The sequence below is a fragment of the Asparagus officinalis genome, chromosome 7 (assembly GCF_001876935.1).
Source record: "Asparagus officinalis chromosome 7, Aspof.V1, whole genome shotgun sequence".
Taxonomy (NCBI): Eukaryota; Viridiplantae; Streptophyta; class Magnoliopsida; order Asparagales; family Asparagaceae; genus Asparagus; species Asparagus officinalis.
In genome coordinates, this window is record NC_033800.1 from 75,917,696 (window position 1) to 75,938,412 (window position 20,717).

The 20,717-nt window shown below is 36.8% G+C and overlaps 1 protein-coding gene across 1 annotated transcript in view; it reads right to left on the minus strand.

Annotated features, from left to right (window-relative positions):
* The window catches only part of LOC109846927 (BEACH domain-containing protein C2-like), an 86,983-nt gene extending 67,288 nt beyond the window's left edge, over window positions 1-19,695 (minus strand). Inside the window, exons 1-8 of the mRNA XM_020416166.1 lie at window positions 18,410-19,695; window positions 17,709-18,344; window positions 15,445-15,471; window positions 12,073-12,886; window positions 11,103-11,924; window positions 8,112-8,246; window positions 7,643-7,747; window positions 7,251-7,364 (exon numbers count right to left, since the gene is read on the minus strand). Coding sequence (XP_020271755.1) covers window positions 7,251-7,364; window positions 7,643-7,747; window positions 8,112-8,246; window positions 11,103-11,924; window positions 12,073-12,886; window positions 15,445-15,471; window positions 17,709-18,344; window positions 18,410-19,494 — 3,738 coding nt within the window. The 5' untranslated portion in view covers window positions 19,495-19,695. The remainder of the gene's footprint in view (window positions 1-7,250; window positions 7,365-7,642; window positions 7,748-8,111; window positions 8,247-11,102; window positions 11,925-12,072; window positions 12,887-15,444; window positions 15,472-17,708; window positions 18,345-18,409) is intronic.

Consider the following 20,717-nt stretch of genomic DNA (forward strand, 5'->3'; position numbering starts at 1 on the left):
CGATCGCCCCGGGCCGGGCCCGGGCCCGGGTCTAAGCGGGCCGGACACCGGGCCGGGTCGGTTTTGAAATTTTTTAATTTTTTAATTTTTTTTAAGTTTTAAAGAAAAAAAAGGCAAAAATAGACACAATTTTGATTAAAAATTTGTATTATTAATCATTTGTAATTATGTAATTTACAAATATAAAAATTATAAAAATTAAAATAATATAAAATAATTATAGAATTTATAGAAATTAATAAAATTAAAATAATTGTAGATATCAAAGGAGTTGTTGAATTTATAGAAATAAACAAAATTAAAAATAATTGTAGAATTCAAAGAGCCCCAAGGCCCTATCAAAGACTTTTAAATATATATGTTGTAGCTAGAATTTGAACCACTAACCTCCTCTCCAAACTCCTAAAGTTTACCACTAGACTAAATAGCCCAAAATATTCATGTCATTCATATATTATACATAAACAAATTGTAAGTACTTATAGAAATTACATAAACAAATTGTATTATACATAAACATATATATAAAAAATATAATATTATACTATATATATATAGAAGTAAAACTTGTGTCAACTTAATAGTGGCGACCGTTCCACTCAAGTTTTCTTACCATTGATGATACTTGACATCAGCAATACTTTGTGGCGATGATCCGCTCCGCTTGAATTTGATTACATATTCTAAAACCTCCAACACACCAAATTGGGGGTGAATCCGTCGATTGGTTTGACCCTTCATCCACTCGTAATTCAATATTTAACGGTTTCAAATTGGAAAGAACTTTTTACATGGCTCACGGAGCGGTCAAACCATGACACGGCTTCACCCCAAATTTCGGACCTGTGTTGGGCTTTTAGAATATGTTAGATCAAGCTTCAACGCGGAGCGGATCATTCCACAAAGCTAGCTACGCCTCCCAATCAGTGATCATTCAATGGTTAAAGCAAACTTAGTGACGGTCCACTAAGCTTGCCCACACAAGTTTACTCTATATATATATATATATATATATAATTATATTATATATATAATATATATATATATATATATATATATATATATATATATATATATTATATATATATATATATATATATATTATATATATATATATATATATTATAAGGCTGTATAAATATAGATATACAGTTATTACATATTAGTTAATTTTATATATATATACACATAGTATAAGCATAAACTTATATAGCCTACATATATAAGTTATTTATATAATAGTATAAATACATTATTAAGAGTATGAATATATATGTTATATATCTATAAATATATATAAACATAGACCTTAGTATGTACATATATATAATTATATTTATATTAAGAGTATAAATATTATATACACATGATTATTACATATGTAAAGAGCATATACTATACATAGTTAGGCCTCTACTAAGAGAGAGTATACTTATATATACTTATATACTAAGAGAGAGGATATAATATATATATAATATATATATAATTATATATATTCCTTATATATATAAGATACACCACCTGCATACCTTATATTACTACATATATATACTTATATATTACATATATTACTTATAAGAGAGTAGTATACTATATATAAGAGAGAGAGTATAAAGTATATATAAGAGCAGTATAACATTGTACACATATATAAGAGAGCGCGAGCATGACCTATATACATATAATATAATTATATTAAGAGATATGACCCATATATAACGAGGGCAGAATATACTTATATATATACTTAATTAAGCAGCGACGAGCCATACTTTATATATATTTATAACATTTTATACCCATAAGTAAGACGAGAGTATACTTATATATACTTATACCATATTATTAAGAGAGATCATACTTATAATATACCGTTACTATATAAAAGAGATATACCATTATATATACTTATATAAGAGGAGAGAATAGTTTATAGCTATACTTATATACTAACAGCAGTGAGCTATAAATAATGTATAAGCCAGAGAGTACACAGCTGTGACACATATATAAGAGAGCAGGCATAGCTTTATACATATAGATAATTATATAAGCGAATATATAGATACTTATATATACCCTGCACATATATATATAATATATATAGATATATATACTATATATATTATATATATACTTATATTAAGAGAGAGCATACTTATATATATTTATACATATTTCATACATATATAAGAGAGAGTATACTTATATATACTTATACATATATTAAGAGAGAGCATACTTATACATATATATACTTATATAAAAGAGAGTATACTTATATATACTTATACATATATATACTTATATAAGAGAGAGTATACTTATATATACTTATACATATTTTATACATATATAATAGATAGTATACTTATATATAATTATATTCTAAGAGAGAGAGTATAAATAAATATATATATATATAAATATCATATATACATATCTTATATATATACATATATTATACATGTAAAAAAATAAAAATTAAAAAAAAATAAAAAAAGTTACTATTCCGGGTCGGGCCCGGGCTGGTCGCCGATGACCGAGCCCGGGCCCGGACCCGATTTTGGCCCGGATTTCCGGGCCGACCCCGGGCCCGAGCCGCGGGCTTTTTGGACATCCCTACCTAAACCCAAACGGGTAACACAAAACGCCTTTTAGGTGTTTTGAGTCCTTCGTTTTGATTATTCCCACTCCCCCAAAAGAGATCGCATTCCAAGCCCTAAGAAATCCTATCTTCACCTTCTCTCATCACCACCCCCATCATTCACAATTATCATCGCCTTTTGCCGTCGTCACCGTGACTCATCGCCGTGATCAACATGTCGCTCAGATATCTGCCCTAAGGTACTCTGTTCTCTCTTGAACCATCTAATCTCTTTCATGCTCCCAAAGTTCCTCCGTTGGAATCAATTTATCTTTCACGTTGCATGGATTAACTGCAATCCTGGCCCTAATTTGTACATGTTCTTTGATGGGTTGTTTTTTCCCTAACTTGTGCCAATTTCATTTTGCCTATTTTTTATTATTTTCTAATTTTTCCCTAATTCTGGAAAATCTTTTTGTGAATTAGTGATTGATAATGTTGATTATTTTCTTCTCCTTTCTCTAATTTTACTTTTCTACAATGGTGTACTAGGCACGATATTCATAGATTAATTATGATTTTATTTTTTTACTACCAAGTAAAATATAATTAGATAGAAAACTAAAGCAAGCTTTTAAATTAAAATGAACTCAAGTCCTCAATATTTAGAAATAATCCTCAATTTTGCGGATGATTACCAGTTTTGCACACAGGGTCAATCGAAGCAAGTTCTGCACATGCAATCAACTCAATTCATCATTCTCAATTTCTCTAACAGTCTCATTAAAGTCCCTTTCACTATATAAAACAGAATTAAAAGATATCATATCTTTGTTGGTTGTCTTTGCAGTAGATTGATTATTAGCTCAACTATATTAGCTTAAACGACTCATCAATCCTCTGGTGCTAATCCCATAGTCTTTGATTTTACAAATGCTCCTTTTACGTAGGGCTTGAGTCCTCTTATGGGTTTTTGTAATATTGTTCCTTGACTTTTCTTTTGCATGATCTGGTTGTAGCTTATGGAGACTACATAGGAATAATTTACAATATGCCATGTTTTTTTCTAACATATAAACTTGTAAGACAAATTATATCATTAAGCTTCTACTCACAGTATATCTAATAGTACTTTTTGTTTATGCCTATTTGGTTAGATGATGTGATGAATACAATAGATGTCAAGCCAAGATCATGATGAAGCGGTGGACATTTCCCCATCTCAAGTGGTGGGAGCTTGGCCCGAAGAGACAGAACTTTATTTTATAGATATGATGGAGGAAGAAGTGAAAAAGGGAAATAGGCGTACAACTACCTTTATTAGATCATCTTGGAAGTACATGGAAAATGAGTTGAGAAAGAAGACGGGGAGGGAATACGATAATAAGCAATTGACAAATAAATTTATTTAATTAAGGCAATGATGGAGAAATTTGAAAAGCTTATTGGTAGATATGGTAATTGGATATACTACTAGCACCGGATCAAATATCTTGAATATGTGTGGAAGAAATTATATGCGGATGAATATCATTTTTTTATTAGATAGCTTACGAGATTTTAGGTTCATTATTTCTTTTTCTTTTGCACAGGCACATTAACATGCAAGATATTTCAGAAAGAAAGGATGCAAAGGTTATGACAAATTGTGCATGATATTTGGGTATACAACTGCTACCGGTGCTAATGCTCATCCATCTACCAAAAGTCCAACTATAAATGAGGATGATAAAGAAGAAGACGAAGAAGAGGTGGAGTCATCCCGATGTAGGAAGAAGGCAAAAGTGGGGGGGAAAATTGTGTATCATTAGGTCAACAAGTTCAATTAGCAATGGCGGATGCCTTGACCTCAATGGGAGAAAACTTACGAAAAAAAATGGAATGGAGAGAGAGAAGAATGAGTTCTACTACTGCACATCATCGTGTTAGCGGTGTTATGAGTAGGCATGCCGAAGAAAACTCAGGTGTAGTGAACTGCATTACTACACTTAATGCTCTCGAAGAGAATAATCCAACTCAGTTTTCAAAGGCCGCACATGTTCTGCACAATGATGCATTATGAAGGACAATATTTCTAGTAATGCCTAATGAGGGAAAGAAGGATTGGCTGCAAAATCTTTCATGATATTTGTTTGTACTAGATTGAGAACCTTTTAATTTGTGTTTATGATGATGTTCAATGATGTGTGTTTGTATTAGGTTGAGGAGCTTTTTATTTGTCTTTGTCATATAACTTATGTTATGTTTGTTTGTCTTAAGTTGTGAACCGTTGTATTTGTTTATGTTGTTGCTTGTGTTATATTTGTCTTAGGTTGAGGATATTTCCATCTGTATGGATTTATGCATAGACTATTCATGCATGTATGGACTATGTTTAAAATTTATTTTAAAGATAGTTTGCATTTAAGATTTATATTCACTTGTTTTAACATTTCAAATGATATTCTATACATTTATTTATAGGTATGGAGGCTAGTGTTGATGCAGATCAATCATTATCATCTTCTAACTCTTAAGTCAAATGAGGAGCAATTTGAAGCCTTATTGGCTATTTATGCAAATATGGAATTTAACGGGTTTTTGATGGAGAAGCCCCGACCACAAAGGATTTCAAAATTAAGCAGTCATGATTGGGTTATTAAGGTTTTAGGAGGTCATTCAGCTACTTGTTTTGACCTTTTCCGAATAAATAAAAGGCATTTGTTAGCCTTTGTGAAGAATTAAAGAGAATTAGGAAATTCAAACATTCAAAAAAATCTACCAGTGTTAGAACAAGTAGCAATATTTTTATCCATCCTTTCTCAGAATGAACGATAACGGTTGCAGATCGTTTTCAACATTCATTGGAGACCATCTTCATCTATTTTATGAAAATACTTTATGCATTTTGTTATCTTGCCAAATATGTGATTGTCGCTGTGTTAGAACAAGTAGCAATATTTTTATCCATCCTTTCTCAGAATGAACGATAACGGTTGCAGATCGTTTTCAACATTCATTGGAGACCATCTCCATCTATTTTATGAAAATACTTTATGCATTTTGTTATCTTGCCAAATATGTGATTGTCGCTCCATCGTATGAAGAAACTCTTCAAGAGATATTGTATAAACCAAAGAATAATCCATATTTTAAGGTATGAATATTTACTTTATTATACATTCATTTATATGAACGTTGTATATTTTTGTTCTCTTATTAAATTTTTGCATGATAGAATATTGTGGGGGCAATAGATGGTCCTCATGTTTCAACTTTCAGCCTTTGTACTACAAGAGATTCAAATTTCCTATCGTGGAAAGAAAATTGTAACAATGAATATGATGTGCACTTGTTCTTTTGATATGTGGTTCACATTTGTCATGAGTGGTTGGAATGATAGTGCAAATGATTCAAGAATTTTCATAGAATGCATTAGCAGCCCGCAAAACAAATTTCCGAAGTCCCGCAAGGAAATATTATTTGGTTGATTCTCAGTATACCAATATGCCAAGTTTTCTTTTAACTTGTCCGGGAGAGAGCTATCATTTGCGTCAGTATAGAGGCCAAAATCTTCCTCCACAGGGTGCTAGAGAGCTATTCAATTGCTTGCATTCTTCATTAAAAAACATCATATTGGCAATGTTTTGGAATACTGAAAAAAAGGTTACCAATTTTGTTTGACATGCCTTCATATAATTTGAAAAAACAAAAGTATATTGCATTAGCATGTTGTGTTCTTCAGTGATTTTGAATACATGATTCTGGAGGCCCATTATCTATCGAGTATGGAAATGAAGATTTGGTGCTTGTGGAAGATGACAATCATGCACAAGAGCAACATACTATTCCAGTTAATGTTAGCCCTAAGCAACTTCGTCAAATGGCAGAATTTCGAGATCGTTTGGCCCAAAGAATATGGAGTGATCATATTGGACAACACCATGAGAATGTTTTTGGAAGTTGATGCATGTTGTATTATTAATATCACTATGCTATATTTTAAGAATATGGAGTGATCATATTTTCTTTTTTTTTTTCATCGATAATCTGGTAACAGTAGAGGAGGTATCGACGACGTTAGAGGCAATCGCCGCTGCTGGTCGTTGGTCAACGCTTCCGGTCTCCGGTCAACGACAACATCAGTGGTCAATGACCAATGGGAAAGACGATCGACGGTCAGAGCGGTTAATGGTTGTCGTGGTGGAACTAGTGTTCACAAACCAAAAACTCACCATGATGTTTTGCAAACGATCTTGGTCTTTTTAAAATGGTTTTGGAGAAAAAAGCACAAAGAAATTGTGTTTTGTAAACGGTTTTGAAAAAAAAACACAATAGTTACCAAATGCACCCCTAGTGAGATTTCAGAGAAAAGAGTCTTTCACAGATGCATAAATATTTCTTTCAAGACAAATAACTGTAACGTATCACTTCATATGATGGCGTGGAAAGTAATCAATATCACATAGTAACACAAAGTAGATATATGTAGATAGTAACGGTTGAAAGAAGGTGGGCTAAGCTAAGCCTGAAATTTGATAAAAATGTACAAGTGCAAATGGATCTGAGCAATAGAACAGGTCACAAAGTATGCATCAAGCAGTAAAGCATCATAGAATCAAAAGGCAACTCAGAGAAACATATAGATGAAATATTAACTAGTAATAGAAAGAAAGCACACCTTCCAGCCTTCTTTTTGCCGCATAGAGTGCTCTAGCATAATGATAAGAAAACTGTGTACTAGGTCTTCTATCTCAACAATGCTCACGCTGCATGAATTTTTGTTGGATTCAATCTGAAATAAATAAGACACAATTAACAAATTAGAAGTCAGATACTGGCATAACCATACACTGCTAACAAAGACAACCTCGGCACCAGTAAAACCGCCCCAACTAACAAACAACAATTAGTATGCTCAACCCAAGAACATGTTTCTCAACAACAACAACAACAACAACAAAGAAAAAAAAAGGAAGAAAAATCAAGGACATGAATAGAACTCCATTATATTTTGAGTAATAAATGAGCTGTAATGCGAAGAAAGATGTGTGTTAAGAACAACAAATTTACCTCATAATTTGATATAAGAACCTCCAATATCCATTCTGGCCATTCTTCCATGAGAGTTAGAGTGCTTCTATTTTCCGGATGACTGCAAGCCAAAAATAGAAGATCCTGAAATAATATAAACAATTGTTCAGAAACTTAATATCAGGTACAAACTTCCCAGTAATAGAGAGAGAAAGAATTCAGCACGGCTCATTATCAAGAAATCTTTTTCAAAACACTCATATGAAGGACAACAAATATAGTTTCCAGACCATTTCTATTTTCTTTAAGTAGCTTCAAATATAGTTTCCAGGCCATTTCTATTTCTTTCAGTAGCTTAACTATGGCAACCTGCACTTAAGTCTTAAGTGCAAAGCAAAACCTGTCCAAGTGTGCATGTGTCTCTTAGCCAGCTATTTTAGAAAAAACAAGTCCACAAATGTGACTTGTATAATAACAATTTACAAGATTTAACAGCTCATAATTGTACCTGCAGCGCTCGAAGTTGGAAAGTTCTTGATGCATAAGGTAATGATCGGAGCAGCACTAACAAAAGGTAAACATGCTCAAAGCGGTGGCCGGAGTCATAGAGACTGAGCCCATCATCAGTTGAAGAAAAATTGATCTGATTAAAAAAGAGTATGCAACATATAGAATTCTTTGTGAGAATTTGCAGAAAGTTAAAATCTACAAGAAACAAGCATAGAAGCAGATAAATTACAAAAAACACCATAAGTGCTCTGCATTCTCTCAGTTACTACTATGAACTTCCTTAGCTGCAGGAAACTACCAGAAGCTTTTCAATAAATTTTAAGTAAATTACGCTCTGCTATCTTGTCGTTAGTGAATGTGACTCATAACTTGCATGTAATAAATTATGGATAACATTGCCGTTACTATGTCAACTATCATACATATAGACTACCTAATGTAAAACTTTAACAAGATGGGGGAAATGGTAATCTCAATGTCCATAGTTAACATTGTCGAGGAGTTTAAACTTCACAGGAGCTTACTGTATATTTCAACCTTTCTTTATATCAACCTTGTGATAGTTTAATGGGAAACTAGAGTAAGTTCAAGGTCGTTTATGCACACATTAACGTCAAAACTGTTTATGCTATACTTTCAAGGCAAGCTTGGAATCATAAGTCAGGTAGAAAATAAAAATATGTATGTATGCAGATATAACATGTATAACATGAAAATCTAGAACAACTTTAGAACAACTACTATCTATGAGAAAATTTACATGCACCATGAAAAAATAAATGGAAGTAAAAATATTAGTTAAAAGAAAATCTGAAACATATCTTCTTAAGGAACTTAATAATACTAAAGTATTAAGGCAGGCAGGTCTCCAGCTGTGAGATGCCAGATTAGATGTTTTTTTACTATACATTCCCCTCCTTCCTTCATATTTCTCTCCCAGTACTGCATTTGTTTCCTATCCTTCTATTAAGGATAGCAGTTTTATCCATTTAAGTTGCCACTTCCCTTTTCTCATGCTTCTGTATGCATGAACGGGTTAAGATTATCGCTTTTTCTAGAGTTAATCAAGCAGAACTGTCCAGAATTATTACCCCTGGTAGCTTTAGATAATAATATTAAAACCATTAACAAATAGCAACATCTTAAAGGGTAACGTGAGTTATTTCCAGTCCTCCATATTCCACTTAGTTATAGTCACTGTTGAATTGTCATTCGTGAGGAAACATATGAACACAGCGGAGGCATAAGAAAGATCATATGCAGCCTACTTTTCAGCGTTTATCCTTATAAACAGCAGTATATGAGGGTATGTGATGGCTTATGTGGCTAATAAAGCTTATGCAGACAGCTTTCCCAATGAAAAGCAACTTGTTTTACTTAGCATCCTCCTGCTCAAAGACCCCGCATCCATAGCCCTTGAAGTCACTTCCTCCCCCCACATTTTTCACCAATTTTTCAATCCTCTCATTATTTTATGTTTCAAAAATTCCACTTTCCACCATCTCTTTGCAGGTTACATTTTTGTACTCCAGTAAGTTTCATAGTAAACCTTGTCAGCAATGAGCATGATAGGAAAACAGTAAGAATTCCTCGATGGAATAAGGTATTCCATGTGAAGTGTCATTTATTTACTTAGGTAAATGTCTTCGACTCTTCCCCATCATGTACCCTTTGTAGTAGCTTCCTAACGGGCACCTTTATCCTTGAATGGCTGCTGAGCAAGCAACAGTCACTGTTATTGTTTCTGCTACAGAAGCAATGAGCCATCCTAAGTTCCTACGAAGATAATGGGAAAAAAAGGAAAGGAGACAACATTTTTCTATTCTTTGTTTTTTCAGTTTTTGTTATGGTGTAAGAGATTTGATTACCTTGATATTCCATGTAATTCTCCATAATTATACCTAAATTTTGAAGCCTTCATAGCTCTTTGGATATTTTTGCAGTTGTTTTTGGTGAGATTTCAACTTCCGGGAGTTTAGCATTACGTTATAGAGACTTGAGAGTTATCCACTTTTATAAATATGAATATTTCTACATTTGATAATGTTATAATATATGTGTTACTATGTTACCCTGGTACTTCATTATTGAAGCCGTACCCGTACCGAACACTTTTCCGTACCCAAACTTCATGGACACTTCTTGAATATATGCATACATTTATTACAACATGTACTCCCGTACCCAAACTTCATGGACACTTCTTGAATATATGCATACATTTATTACAACATGTACTCAATTAGACGATATATGTGTTAATTTAAGCATTTATTACAACATGTACTCAATTAGACGATATATGTGTTAATTTAAAACACTTGTCAAAGACTTCCCAGACGTAGAGCTTACACTTCACATCCGTCTTTTGAAACTAATGGGATACGGACTGGTTCGTTTCAGTCCATACCCAAGTTCAAAACTATATAGTTAATGGGTCGTTTAGATGTCTAGTAAACCCGTACCCAACATTTTACAGTTTTGTCGTATCCCCTACCCGTACCCGCACCCGTACCAGTACCCGTGCCCGTTTCCATGCAACATAGCTGTGTTATTATGTTTGTTTAATTTTATAGCCTCATAAATAAAACATTAATTCACATGTGCATATATAATCATATTATCATCATATCAATCCAAAGAGTTTTTGTATCTGTGCAGCCGTTTCCTGCCACACGGCCCATACCCATATCTTGTACGCATACTACTAGAAACATAGAATATTTAAAACAGATCAATGCTATAGTCAGATTGTACAAAATCCACATATCTGTTCTCAAATAAAGATCTCCTACAGTTGCCTGTAAGAGGCAAAATTGCTTTACTTATTTTCTTAAGAAAGATGCATGCCCTACAAGAGTTTTTTGCTGCTATTTCCATTAAAGAATTCATCAGTAACACACAAAAAAGAAGTAAATTAGCCAGGTCAGAGTTGTTAATAAAAAAGCATAAGGGAGGAAAATATAGGTAGATAAAATTATAAACCTACCGTTGCACTCAACAAAGCCATGTGCACATTTGCAGTCAAAAGCCTATCTGGGGCTGCTTCAAAAGCCTTTTGCAACGCGAAAAGCAGCAGGGAAACTTTGTCATCATACACAGGACTACTATCGTTGGACAGACCACTAGTAGCAAGTTTAGTTGGGAAAGTTGAAGATGCAGAATCCAAGCTGATTTTCAAGTGGCCAGACGTGACAAGAGCGCCCAAAAGTTTTATTACCCCAACAACAATTCCATCACCACTGTCAATGTTATAAACATTATTCCTAGCACTGTCAGCATTTATGGAAAAAGTTATGCCACCTAAATTTTTCAATAGTTGATCTTCAGAGGTGGATGTCAATCTTTCAATATTTTTCCTTAAGGGAGCATTAGTAGAGTTGTTACCACCACTTGATAACTCAGATTCAGATACAGGGCCCTCATTATGAGAAATAGGATCCGCATGTTCAGATAGTTGTAGTTGAGGCTTGATTCCTTCATCCTCGCTCTTAGTAGTTTCTACTTGAGATGCCTCGTTTTTTGCATTTTCATTGATCAATGCATCAAGGTTAGGTCGCTCTTTGTGAGAATTAGAACCTTCAATCTCAGATAATCCAAGGTCATCAGTGAATCCGCAGTCTGTACTGGTAATTCTCAATCTAGTATCCTCGTTTGATACATTAACATGACTGTTTAAGCTAGAACTTTCTAAGACATTATAATTACCAGCTATTCCACCAGAAGAGATAAATGATTGTGCAAATATTCGAGCCCGAGATGTATTTGGTTGCACCATCAACCTATATAGAAGGTGCAATACCCTTGCAACCTGGAACAAGCACCACCAGGGATACCATTAACCAAATAGCCAGATAAAAAGTGAAATTGAAAGTTGCATCATACATAAGGTATCATGATTTCACAGGACAGCACAAACATAAGAAGATAATTGGTTAGTATTGTAAACCTGATTCTACCTGATTTGGTTGCGGACAGTCAACCAGGAAGCCAATCAATGACCTTATATCCTCAACAGCTAATGAAGAAGATGCTGATCCTATTAGAAGTTCAATGACCACCATGAGCTCATCAACCAGTGCATTCAATTCACCAACAGGTCTAGATGATTGATGGATTGAAAATGTATCAATGGAATCTGCTTCATGAACAACCCAGTAGCACCGTCTGCATCCATCAAGAAGCATATGCAGGGCATTGGCATCCCTCATCGCTGAAGACTCCGTAAAAACCATGTCTGCGAGTGACGACAGTAGCTTCTTCTGCAAACCATAATTGCAGAAACTCCATATTTTCAAATCCAATAGCAAAGTACTAAAGAGTTGAATTTTCAAGGAATGACTCTTCGGATATTGACATAGAGAAATTACTGCAGAAACAAGCTCCTCATCACTTTGTCCACAATGCTTGCTGATTTCAGGTTCAGATACCTTTTGCAGTACATAGCTTAAAATTCTAGACAAAATTTGAGGGGCCTGAGAACGAGATAACTCCTCATTGTTACCAGGATGTTGAATAGCCATTGAAAGAATCCTTAATATAGGGGCAGCAAGTGAGGCAGTGGCAAGAGATAAAGAAGGATCACCATGTATAGGTTCCAGGTTATCCATCTGCACATTGCTTACTGTTAGAGGAAGCAAAACCAATGGACCTCCATAGGCCAAGGCCCATAAAGATTCTGCTGGACGTTGACGAACCGCAACATAAACTTGGCCAAGAACTTCAGCAGGTCTTCGAAGTGCACCTGACAAGTAAAAAAAAAGACATATTTCACTTAGAAATAAATGATAATTCTCTAAGAATGAAGTTTTGTCCATGCTATTCGTAATAAAGGGCAATCCTTCACCATAGTGCAAAACTCGTTGATTACAAAATAGCATGGAGAAGGATTTACAATGGATAAGATTACCTTATGAGACAATTTCAGTGAATAGACAAAGAGGAAAAAAGTAGAAAATTAAGTTTCAGCAGCCGAGGTTCAGTTACTAGATGGTACCTTCAATATGGACTGAAATTAATGAAGAAATTTGCAAAGAATCATTTAAGCCCTAAATATGATCTAAAGACTCGTCAATTTCAATACCGATAGTTCTACAAATAAAGAAAATAATAAAGATTTTATTTTACTAGTCAATCAATCTTTAGTTTTTACAATTCATATATGATCCTTCCCAGAATGAATCCCAGGATGCTTATCTTTCTTGACCCTATCAACACAGATTAGCAACCACTTTGTGGTCAATCAGTGTTCAGGAGACCGCCAATCAAGCAGATGCTAGAAATATTCAAGATAAGATGCCAAGAAAGTGAACCCCCCGCACCCCCCAACAACAACACAAAAGAAACCCCACCTCAAAGAAAGAGACAGAAGAGAAGCAACATACAGAAGCATCAGTTGAACTCAACAGAGAGCAATTTGATCATACTTGTGTGCAAGCCTAAGGAAACAAAATTAACTATTCCAAGCATGCTAAGATTTCAACATAACCTATCCATTTGGAAACATTGAGCCATGATTGATAATAAACAAAATAAAGGCCAGCATTAGCATATTGTGTCCATTAGATCAAGGTTGGATGGGGTTGGGAGGGATAATTGTGTCCATGAAAATACGAACATAGCAGACTGCCGGAAATATACAAAACCAATATCTGTCAGGGAAGTCAAGAAATCCCCCCCCCCCCCAAAAAAAAAAAAGAAGAAGAAAAGAAAAGAAAAACCCTCCCAAAAAAGATAACAACTAAAAGGTAAGAAGAGAGGCAATAGAAGGAGAGAAGATTGATCTCCTTTTGAAATTACAGACTAAAAATTGGTCCTAAATTGAGTGCAAGCGTGAAGAAGCGAGAATAGTAACTCCAAGCATACTAAATTCAAGGTCCGTTATGCCACATCGTACAGTGATTTACAATATACGAAAAAAACACACATTTGTATATTCTGTCCATTTGGTGGTCGTATTGAGGTGCATGTGTTTGAAGAAGGGCAGTTAAAAAGAGAGTTAGAAGAAGCAAAATAGAGTTAGATTTTGATGTACCACTAGCGAAAGTGGTAGAAGGGTTTGGACATTTTAAGTAAATATAATACTAGAATTACTCAAAAAGATAAGAACGCATTGGAGGTAGAGGAGGATGTGCAACAGCAAAAGTGGAGGACATTGGATGAGAAGGTAGGTAATATATGATAATTGGAAATGTAGGTCAATTTTTCTCAGTTGCTATGTCCACTCGAACAAAGCCAGGGAGGAGAGACACCAGTGTGATGAAGCAAGCAATCAGATTGCATTGAAGACAAAGGTGTCATTTTTTGGGAACTAAAAATGTCAGCCCAAATTATGAGCTAAAGAAACCTGTTGAAACCCAGACCAGCATGGAAAGTGCCAGTCATGGCCGCAAACCACCATGTCTGCTTGTTCACATAGAATCTTGAATGAATGATATCAACGCCAAGAATTAAATCTAATGTATTACGTACCTAACCTGTTTGACTGTCAAAAAAAACAATAACAGCTCACCACAAAAAAAAACAAAAAATTTTGCAAATTTTACTTGCTAGGTATCCACGCAAAATTAGAGCAACTAAGTAAGATTTTCAAGTTATAGTGAAGTCATCTCATAATACGTTGCAGCATCCCAAGGTTAGTTACAAAAGGGGTGGAAAGCCCTTCACATAATCAGGTGGTAACTGAAGGGTGTTAAGGGTGCTTGTTGAAAAAGTTGCATCAGAAGAGTTGGCTTCCTTGATTGGATTATGAACATAGTAACAACAAAGGAAGCATGCATTAGAGTCGTTGAAAACGATGAAATGCAAAAGGATAGTGATGCTCAATGGCTAGCCTTTTGTGCTCTAAAATGCACTCTTCCAGCTAAGAGACAATTCCATCAAATACATCCACTTGCTTTGTGTATGTTCAGGACAGAGCACAAAACAAAAAGGAGGGAAAAGAAAAAAGGAGAGGGTTTGCATAGGAAAGGAAGTACCTCTGCCTAGGGATGACCTGAAGTGCCTACCACTCTGCAAGGCAGACAGGGAGGGATGAGGTGCTGTGAGACTCAAGGGGCTACCACAAACTAGTGGATGGCAGAAAGAAGGGTCCAATACAAATCCATCTCTAGAATAGAAATAGTTTACACTTTTTAAGGGGGTTGATGGAATAGCTTGCTCTTAGGTAGCATAGTCATCTCTATCATGAAGATGTCCATCGAAAACTTGAACTACATGACACTCCATACTCCTTCAGTACATGCAAACAGACTGCAAGGCTCTTCTACATTGTCCTCAATTTTGGTCTTTCATTGTAAATAATAAATTGGTAAATCAAAGTGATCAAGTACACATGGATAGTACTAGCATGGTAACAACTTGAACATAATAAAATCATCCCAACTGATCATAGGGTTACATTAAAATTTGCAATTAAGTTAGTACAGCTTAGATAAAAAAATCATGAATGAGTTGCTAAGATAATGATCAGAAATCCCTAGCTGTATATTATTTTGCGAAGATATTTTATCAGCTGAAAGCAGTTGAAACAAGAGATACCAAGAAGGTATGTCTAAGAAGTGGAATGTGGAAAGAAGCTTCGCCATTAAGTAATAAACAAAATGAGAAAGGAACAAATATATGAATATAACAATATTACAGTAGGAAATTCGATCCACAGAATAAGTGAATGATTTCTTTTTCAAATTTATCAAGAACTACGGAAGTAGGTAGTAGTGATAACCGAGCGACGTCGATGTCATGATCAATACCTAGCACCTATCATATATCATACTGGTGAAATGATGGAAGATATTGTTTATAGAATTGGAAGAAAACTTCGTGGTTAGAAGAAAAATATCTCCTTTGGGAGTTGGAAGAAAGACATTATAACCACAATAAGTCTAGTCATGCTTTAGAGTTCAGAATGCTCAAGCTTCACTTCAATTTTTCTCCTTTTTCTCCCAGAAAGAATCGCGTCGCTGGTGACGCTGAGTTTAAATAAACGACCATCTACCATATTTTAATTTATACTTCAATCTATTAAGTTCTTTAAATTAAAAGACCGCCCATTATCCGAGCAGATGAATGTGAATTAGTCTAGGGTCCGGGTCTAATTTAGAATATGAAGATTTAGTGGTGGTCGGATCTATTTTAGGAAGCTCTGATATTTGCATTTCTTGTAAACCAACACGAATTTTATTAAAAGGCATCTCTCTTTTCGGTCGCTCATCTTCATGTCCATAGATTATATGATTGAAGATCATGATTTTTGCCTGTTATCTTTTAGATTACACAGTGTAACTCGATCGGTCCCAAAAAACACTACTTTCCAAAAGGAAAAATGCTGGCTATTGTTGAGAAAGGAATTTATTTTTTCGAGCTTTGCTACGAGGGACCCAAGATATATGGAGACCAACAGGCAGGACATGTGAGGTAGTTCCCCTCTCCTATTGCCATAATGAGTGATGTCGTCGAATGCATTATACAATAGGACTGGGAAAACACCTTACCTGTCCCCTATCAGGTCCTATATTTGGAGCGTCCTTGCCGGAATTTTTCTTACGATGTTTTCTATAAAAAACACTGAAAAACCCGAAAAGCGTGATGTTTTAGATAGTATAATCCTTAATTAAGTTTTTTATTTGAAATATGATTAATCATTTACAACGCTTGAGATATATACACGAGCCAATTGGACAAGGAGTAAACACAGAGATGAGAAGGCACTGAGCGATTTGAAGGAGATTGAATTATGTGCTCACGGAGATGAAGTGACCACATTTAGTCTTCTCTGCTGTAAAACGACGCAAAATTTTTTGTCCCCTCCCTCAATATTATCCCGTGAACTATATTCAATTCTTACTTTTTTATCCAAACATAGCGACCTTTTGATCTAAGAAAGTGAGGGTCTGACAGATCGCGATTGAGATTCTGCCTACTCATCAATTCAGTAACTCCTAGGATATTTGCTATGACATCCCCACCTTTCATTTCTGTCGGGTACCGATTTGTCTTATTTTATGTTTAAATCCACAGAAATGAAAGATGAAGTGGCACGAATTAGCAAAACTGTTATAGGAGTTCATGTTAGCTATGATCGCATAGAGGATCCCCAATCCTGCCCCGCCAAGTACCCAGGAGAGGGGAAGAGAACCAATATATTCCCCCGGTGCATTTATTAATATTTATCATATTGAAAAAAAGATCTAATAACGATGACATGGATAGTAACAACTATATTGCGAACATTTGTGTCGGCAAAAGTACTCCAAACCAACTCATGGGTGTTTTTCTTCTTTCTTTTATTTTTCCTCACGCCCTACCTGGGTAAGATACAATCCTAAGGGCAACTCTATCCGATGACAGCTGCGACGAATTTGTCTAACACTTCGCCCATGCTGTCGCTTACCCTTCTTCAATAAATTACCCCCTTATAAAAAAAGCAAGCGAGGAGAAAATATCGTGTGTAAGGACTCAAAATCAATGGGACAATTTGAGGAGACAATGGTTGAAAGATAGTCTCTCCCTATTGCATAATAGTTGGTTCAAATGCCAAATCATGTCAGATTAGCTGCATATACTGCAAAATAGGTGGACAAAATAAAGACAAAACGCGTGCCACAGACTGCCACCAATCTCAGCATCCAACTTCGAGCTCTCTTCAGCAAGACTCCTCACCTGCTCGTTAGTCCCAAGACATGGCAAACCCGCACCATTACCAAAACTAGGAAGAGCATCTCCACCCCTAGCAGCCAACCTTGCCATTCTCTCCGCCCCAATTGACTCCTTAAAGATATAAACAGGACCCATCTCTGCAAACAAAGGGCATTGCCTCCTCCGCCTCTGCAAACCAGCCATAGTAGGAGGCGGATTCGTCCCAATGCAACAAAATGCCAGAGACTTCGACACTTTCGGGTACTCAAATGACCGGCTCTCATACAACTTCCCATCAACATACAATCTCAACTCACTCTCTGATTTCCCCATCAACCCCTGCTTATAAGAATGCTCTAAACCAACAAAATACCAACATTTTGGTTTGAAACTATGTGTAAAGTGCAAAGATTGCTTCTTTCCTTTACCACCACCACCCCCAGTCTCCACCACCAAAAATTGTCCATGAAAGTAAGCCTCAATACCATGATTATCAGAAGAAATGAAACTGAACAATCTCGGCATGTGAGTTGTCCCTTCACCAGCGAGTGCACTTGCAGCAGCAGCCGCAGACATAGCAGAAGACTTCCCACATTTTGCAGCGGCCGCAGCAGCAATAGCAGCAGAGCAGCCGCAGACATAGCAGAAGACTTCCCACATTTTGCAGCGGCCGCAGCAGCAATAGCAGCAGCTGCAGTTGCTGTGTTCAATGTATCAGCAAAAGATTCAACGTAAATCCAAGTGGCAAAAGCATACCCACTGTAAAATGGCCATCGACTCTCTCCAGGACCCAGCAAACCCGAACTCTCTCCATCAAATTCAAAAGAAGCCTTTGGACCTTTAGCTTCTTTACACGCCATTGCATTCTCAAGTGCCAGCATCAATCTCAAAGCCCATTCAGTCATTAACGTTTTATTAATCAATTCAAGCAAAGAATTTAGTTCAGATACGCTCAAAGAGTGGCCAGCTAAAACCTGAATACATTCACACAACACTTTCCCATCCCAAGAACTCTCACATACTTGCTCTACAGACTCTAACAAAGCTGAAAACAAACCAGAACTCGAACACATTGCTCGATTCCTCGCACAAGTATTCAAAATAGCAAGCAAACCCCTGACCATTCTCGACCTCGGCGGCTCAAAACTCTTCGAATCCCCTCCAAATGGAAGAAAAGGTATCAACTTCGCAGCAATTACAGCAGCCTGCGAGTTAATCATCACAGTCGGCGGATCATTGACTCCAGCTCCACCGCTCGACTCATCAAACCCGTCCACTCCGCCCATAGTCGCAAGAAGAGCATCAACAACAGACGTCGAGACATCACTGGAGACGACGGATCTGAGCTCATCAAGGCTGGCAGCGTCTCCATGGACGGCGGAGTCAACAAGGCGAGTGAGCTCAGGCGAGACCTCCGGCATTGGGGTCTTAGATCGGGATTTCCGCGGCGAGATCAATGGAGAAGCGAAAGGATCCGAGGTTAGAGAGGAGAGAGAGGATCCCTCTGTTGGGCTAGGGCTTGCATCGGGCGAGATCAGATTAGGATCAGGGTTATGGCTCGGATCTTGGAGGGAAACGTGGGAGAAAGAGGGTTCAGGCGAGATCAAGTCAGGATTAGGGTTCGGATCTTGGAGCGAAACGGAGGAGAAGACGCCGGTGGCGTCGTTTGCAGTGGCAGAGGCGGAGATGTCGAGGTCGGAGGGCTGCGGAGTTTGGGCGGCGGAGCTATTGGGATCGCCGTCCATTTTGGTGAGGGTTTCAGCGGGTCATAGAGATTGAGGAAAAGAGAAAAGGTTCGGTTGAGTGGGATTTTTAAATTCGCAGGAGGTGATGAGAGAGAGCAGGTGGTAGAAAAATGGAGGGAGAAGCTTAGATCCGATCAGGTGATTAATCAGTGGGAAGATGAAAGAGGAAGGGATGGAAGGGTAAAGTTCACAAAAACCCCCAAATAATTTTCGGCTCTTAGTAAGAGGCCCCCGTAAACTTTGTATCTCCAATGAACAGTAATGCAGCTAGGAATCGGAGATGGAAGGGGAAGGCCGATACCCCTTGTTTTTCTGGTGTGTGTGGGCGGGGCGGGCCGGGGTGGGGGTTATTCATTGGTGTAAATATTGAGATAATGAGATAAATTTTAGAATAATACTTTTTGATGTTATTCATTGGGTAATTAGATTTGGTGTATATTTTATGGTGTTATTGGTGTTTGGGATAATTGGGGGACAAATATCCTACTTCCCCTAAAATTACCCCAACTATATAAACACTCCACATACCCCACCCTCAAAATTACCCAAAATTATTCGTTGGAACAAATGGGGGTAATCTTGCCCTATATCCTCTCTTCCAGCTCTCTTCTTCCATCGCGTAGACGTCGGGGCCCACAGTGGAGCCGGAGGCACCGTAGGCGTGGAAGGTGGGGAGGGCCTCCGCCGCTCGGTGCGCTAAGAGGCGACGTAAGGACAGGGCCCGCGGCGGCGTCGGCGTTGAAGGGCTCTAGGGCCAGGGATTTTTTGCGATCAGATCCGAAGGCAGATGAAGGCACGCGGGCGGCGGCATGAGAGGGGTGGGGGACGGCGGGGTGGAGGTGGAGGTGGGGCGGCGGCGGAGGAGTTGGAGGAGAGGGAGAGGAGGGGAGAGATGAATGGTTCTGCTGAGAATTTGAGCAGCTAGTAACGTAGGATTCACATAACATTTTCTTTGTTATGCTGTTTCTCTTGCCCATTTTAGTTTCTCTTGGGCTTATTAAATCGTTGAGCTAGTTAAATATGCTTTGTTGGTGTATTTTTCTCATGCTTGATAGATTTTCAGGTACGTATTGATGTTTTGAGTTTTCATGAGAGACATAATGAATGCGGTTCAATTCCAGTGTGATTAGTTTTGGTTTGAAAATTTTAAACTTATGTATAAAGAAAAATCTTGAAGGTTAAGATGTATAAAGAGAGGGAGGGATCGTTTTATTGGTAATAAT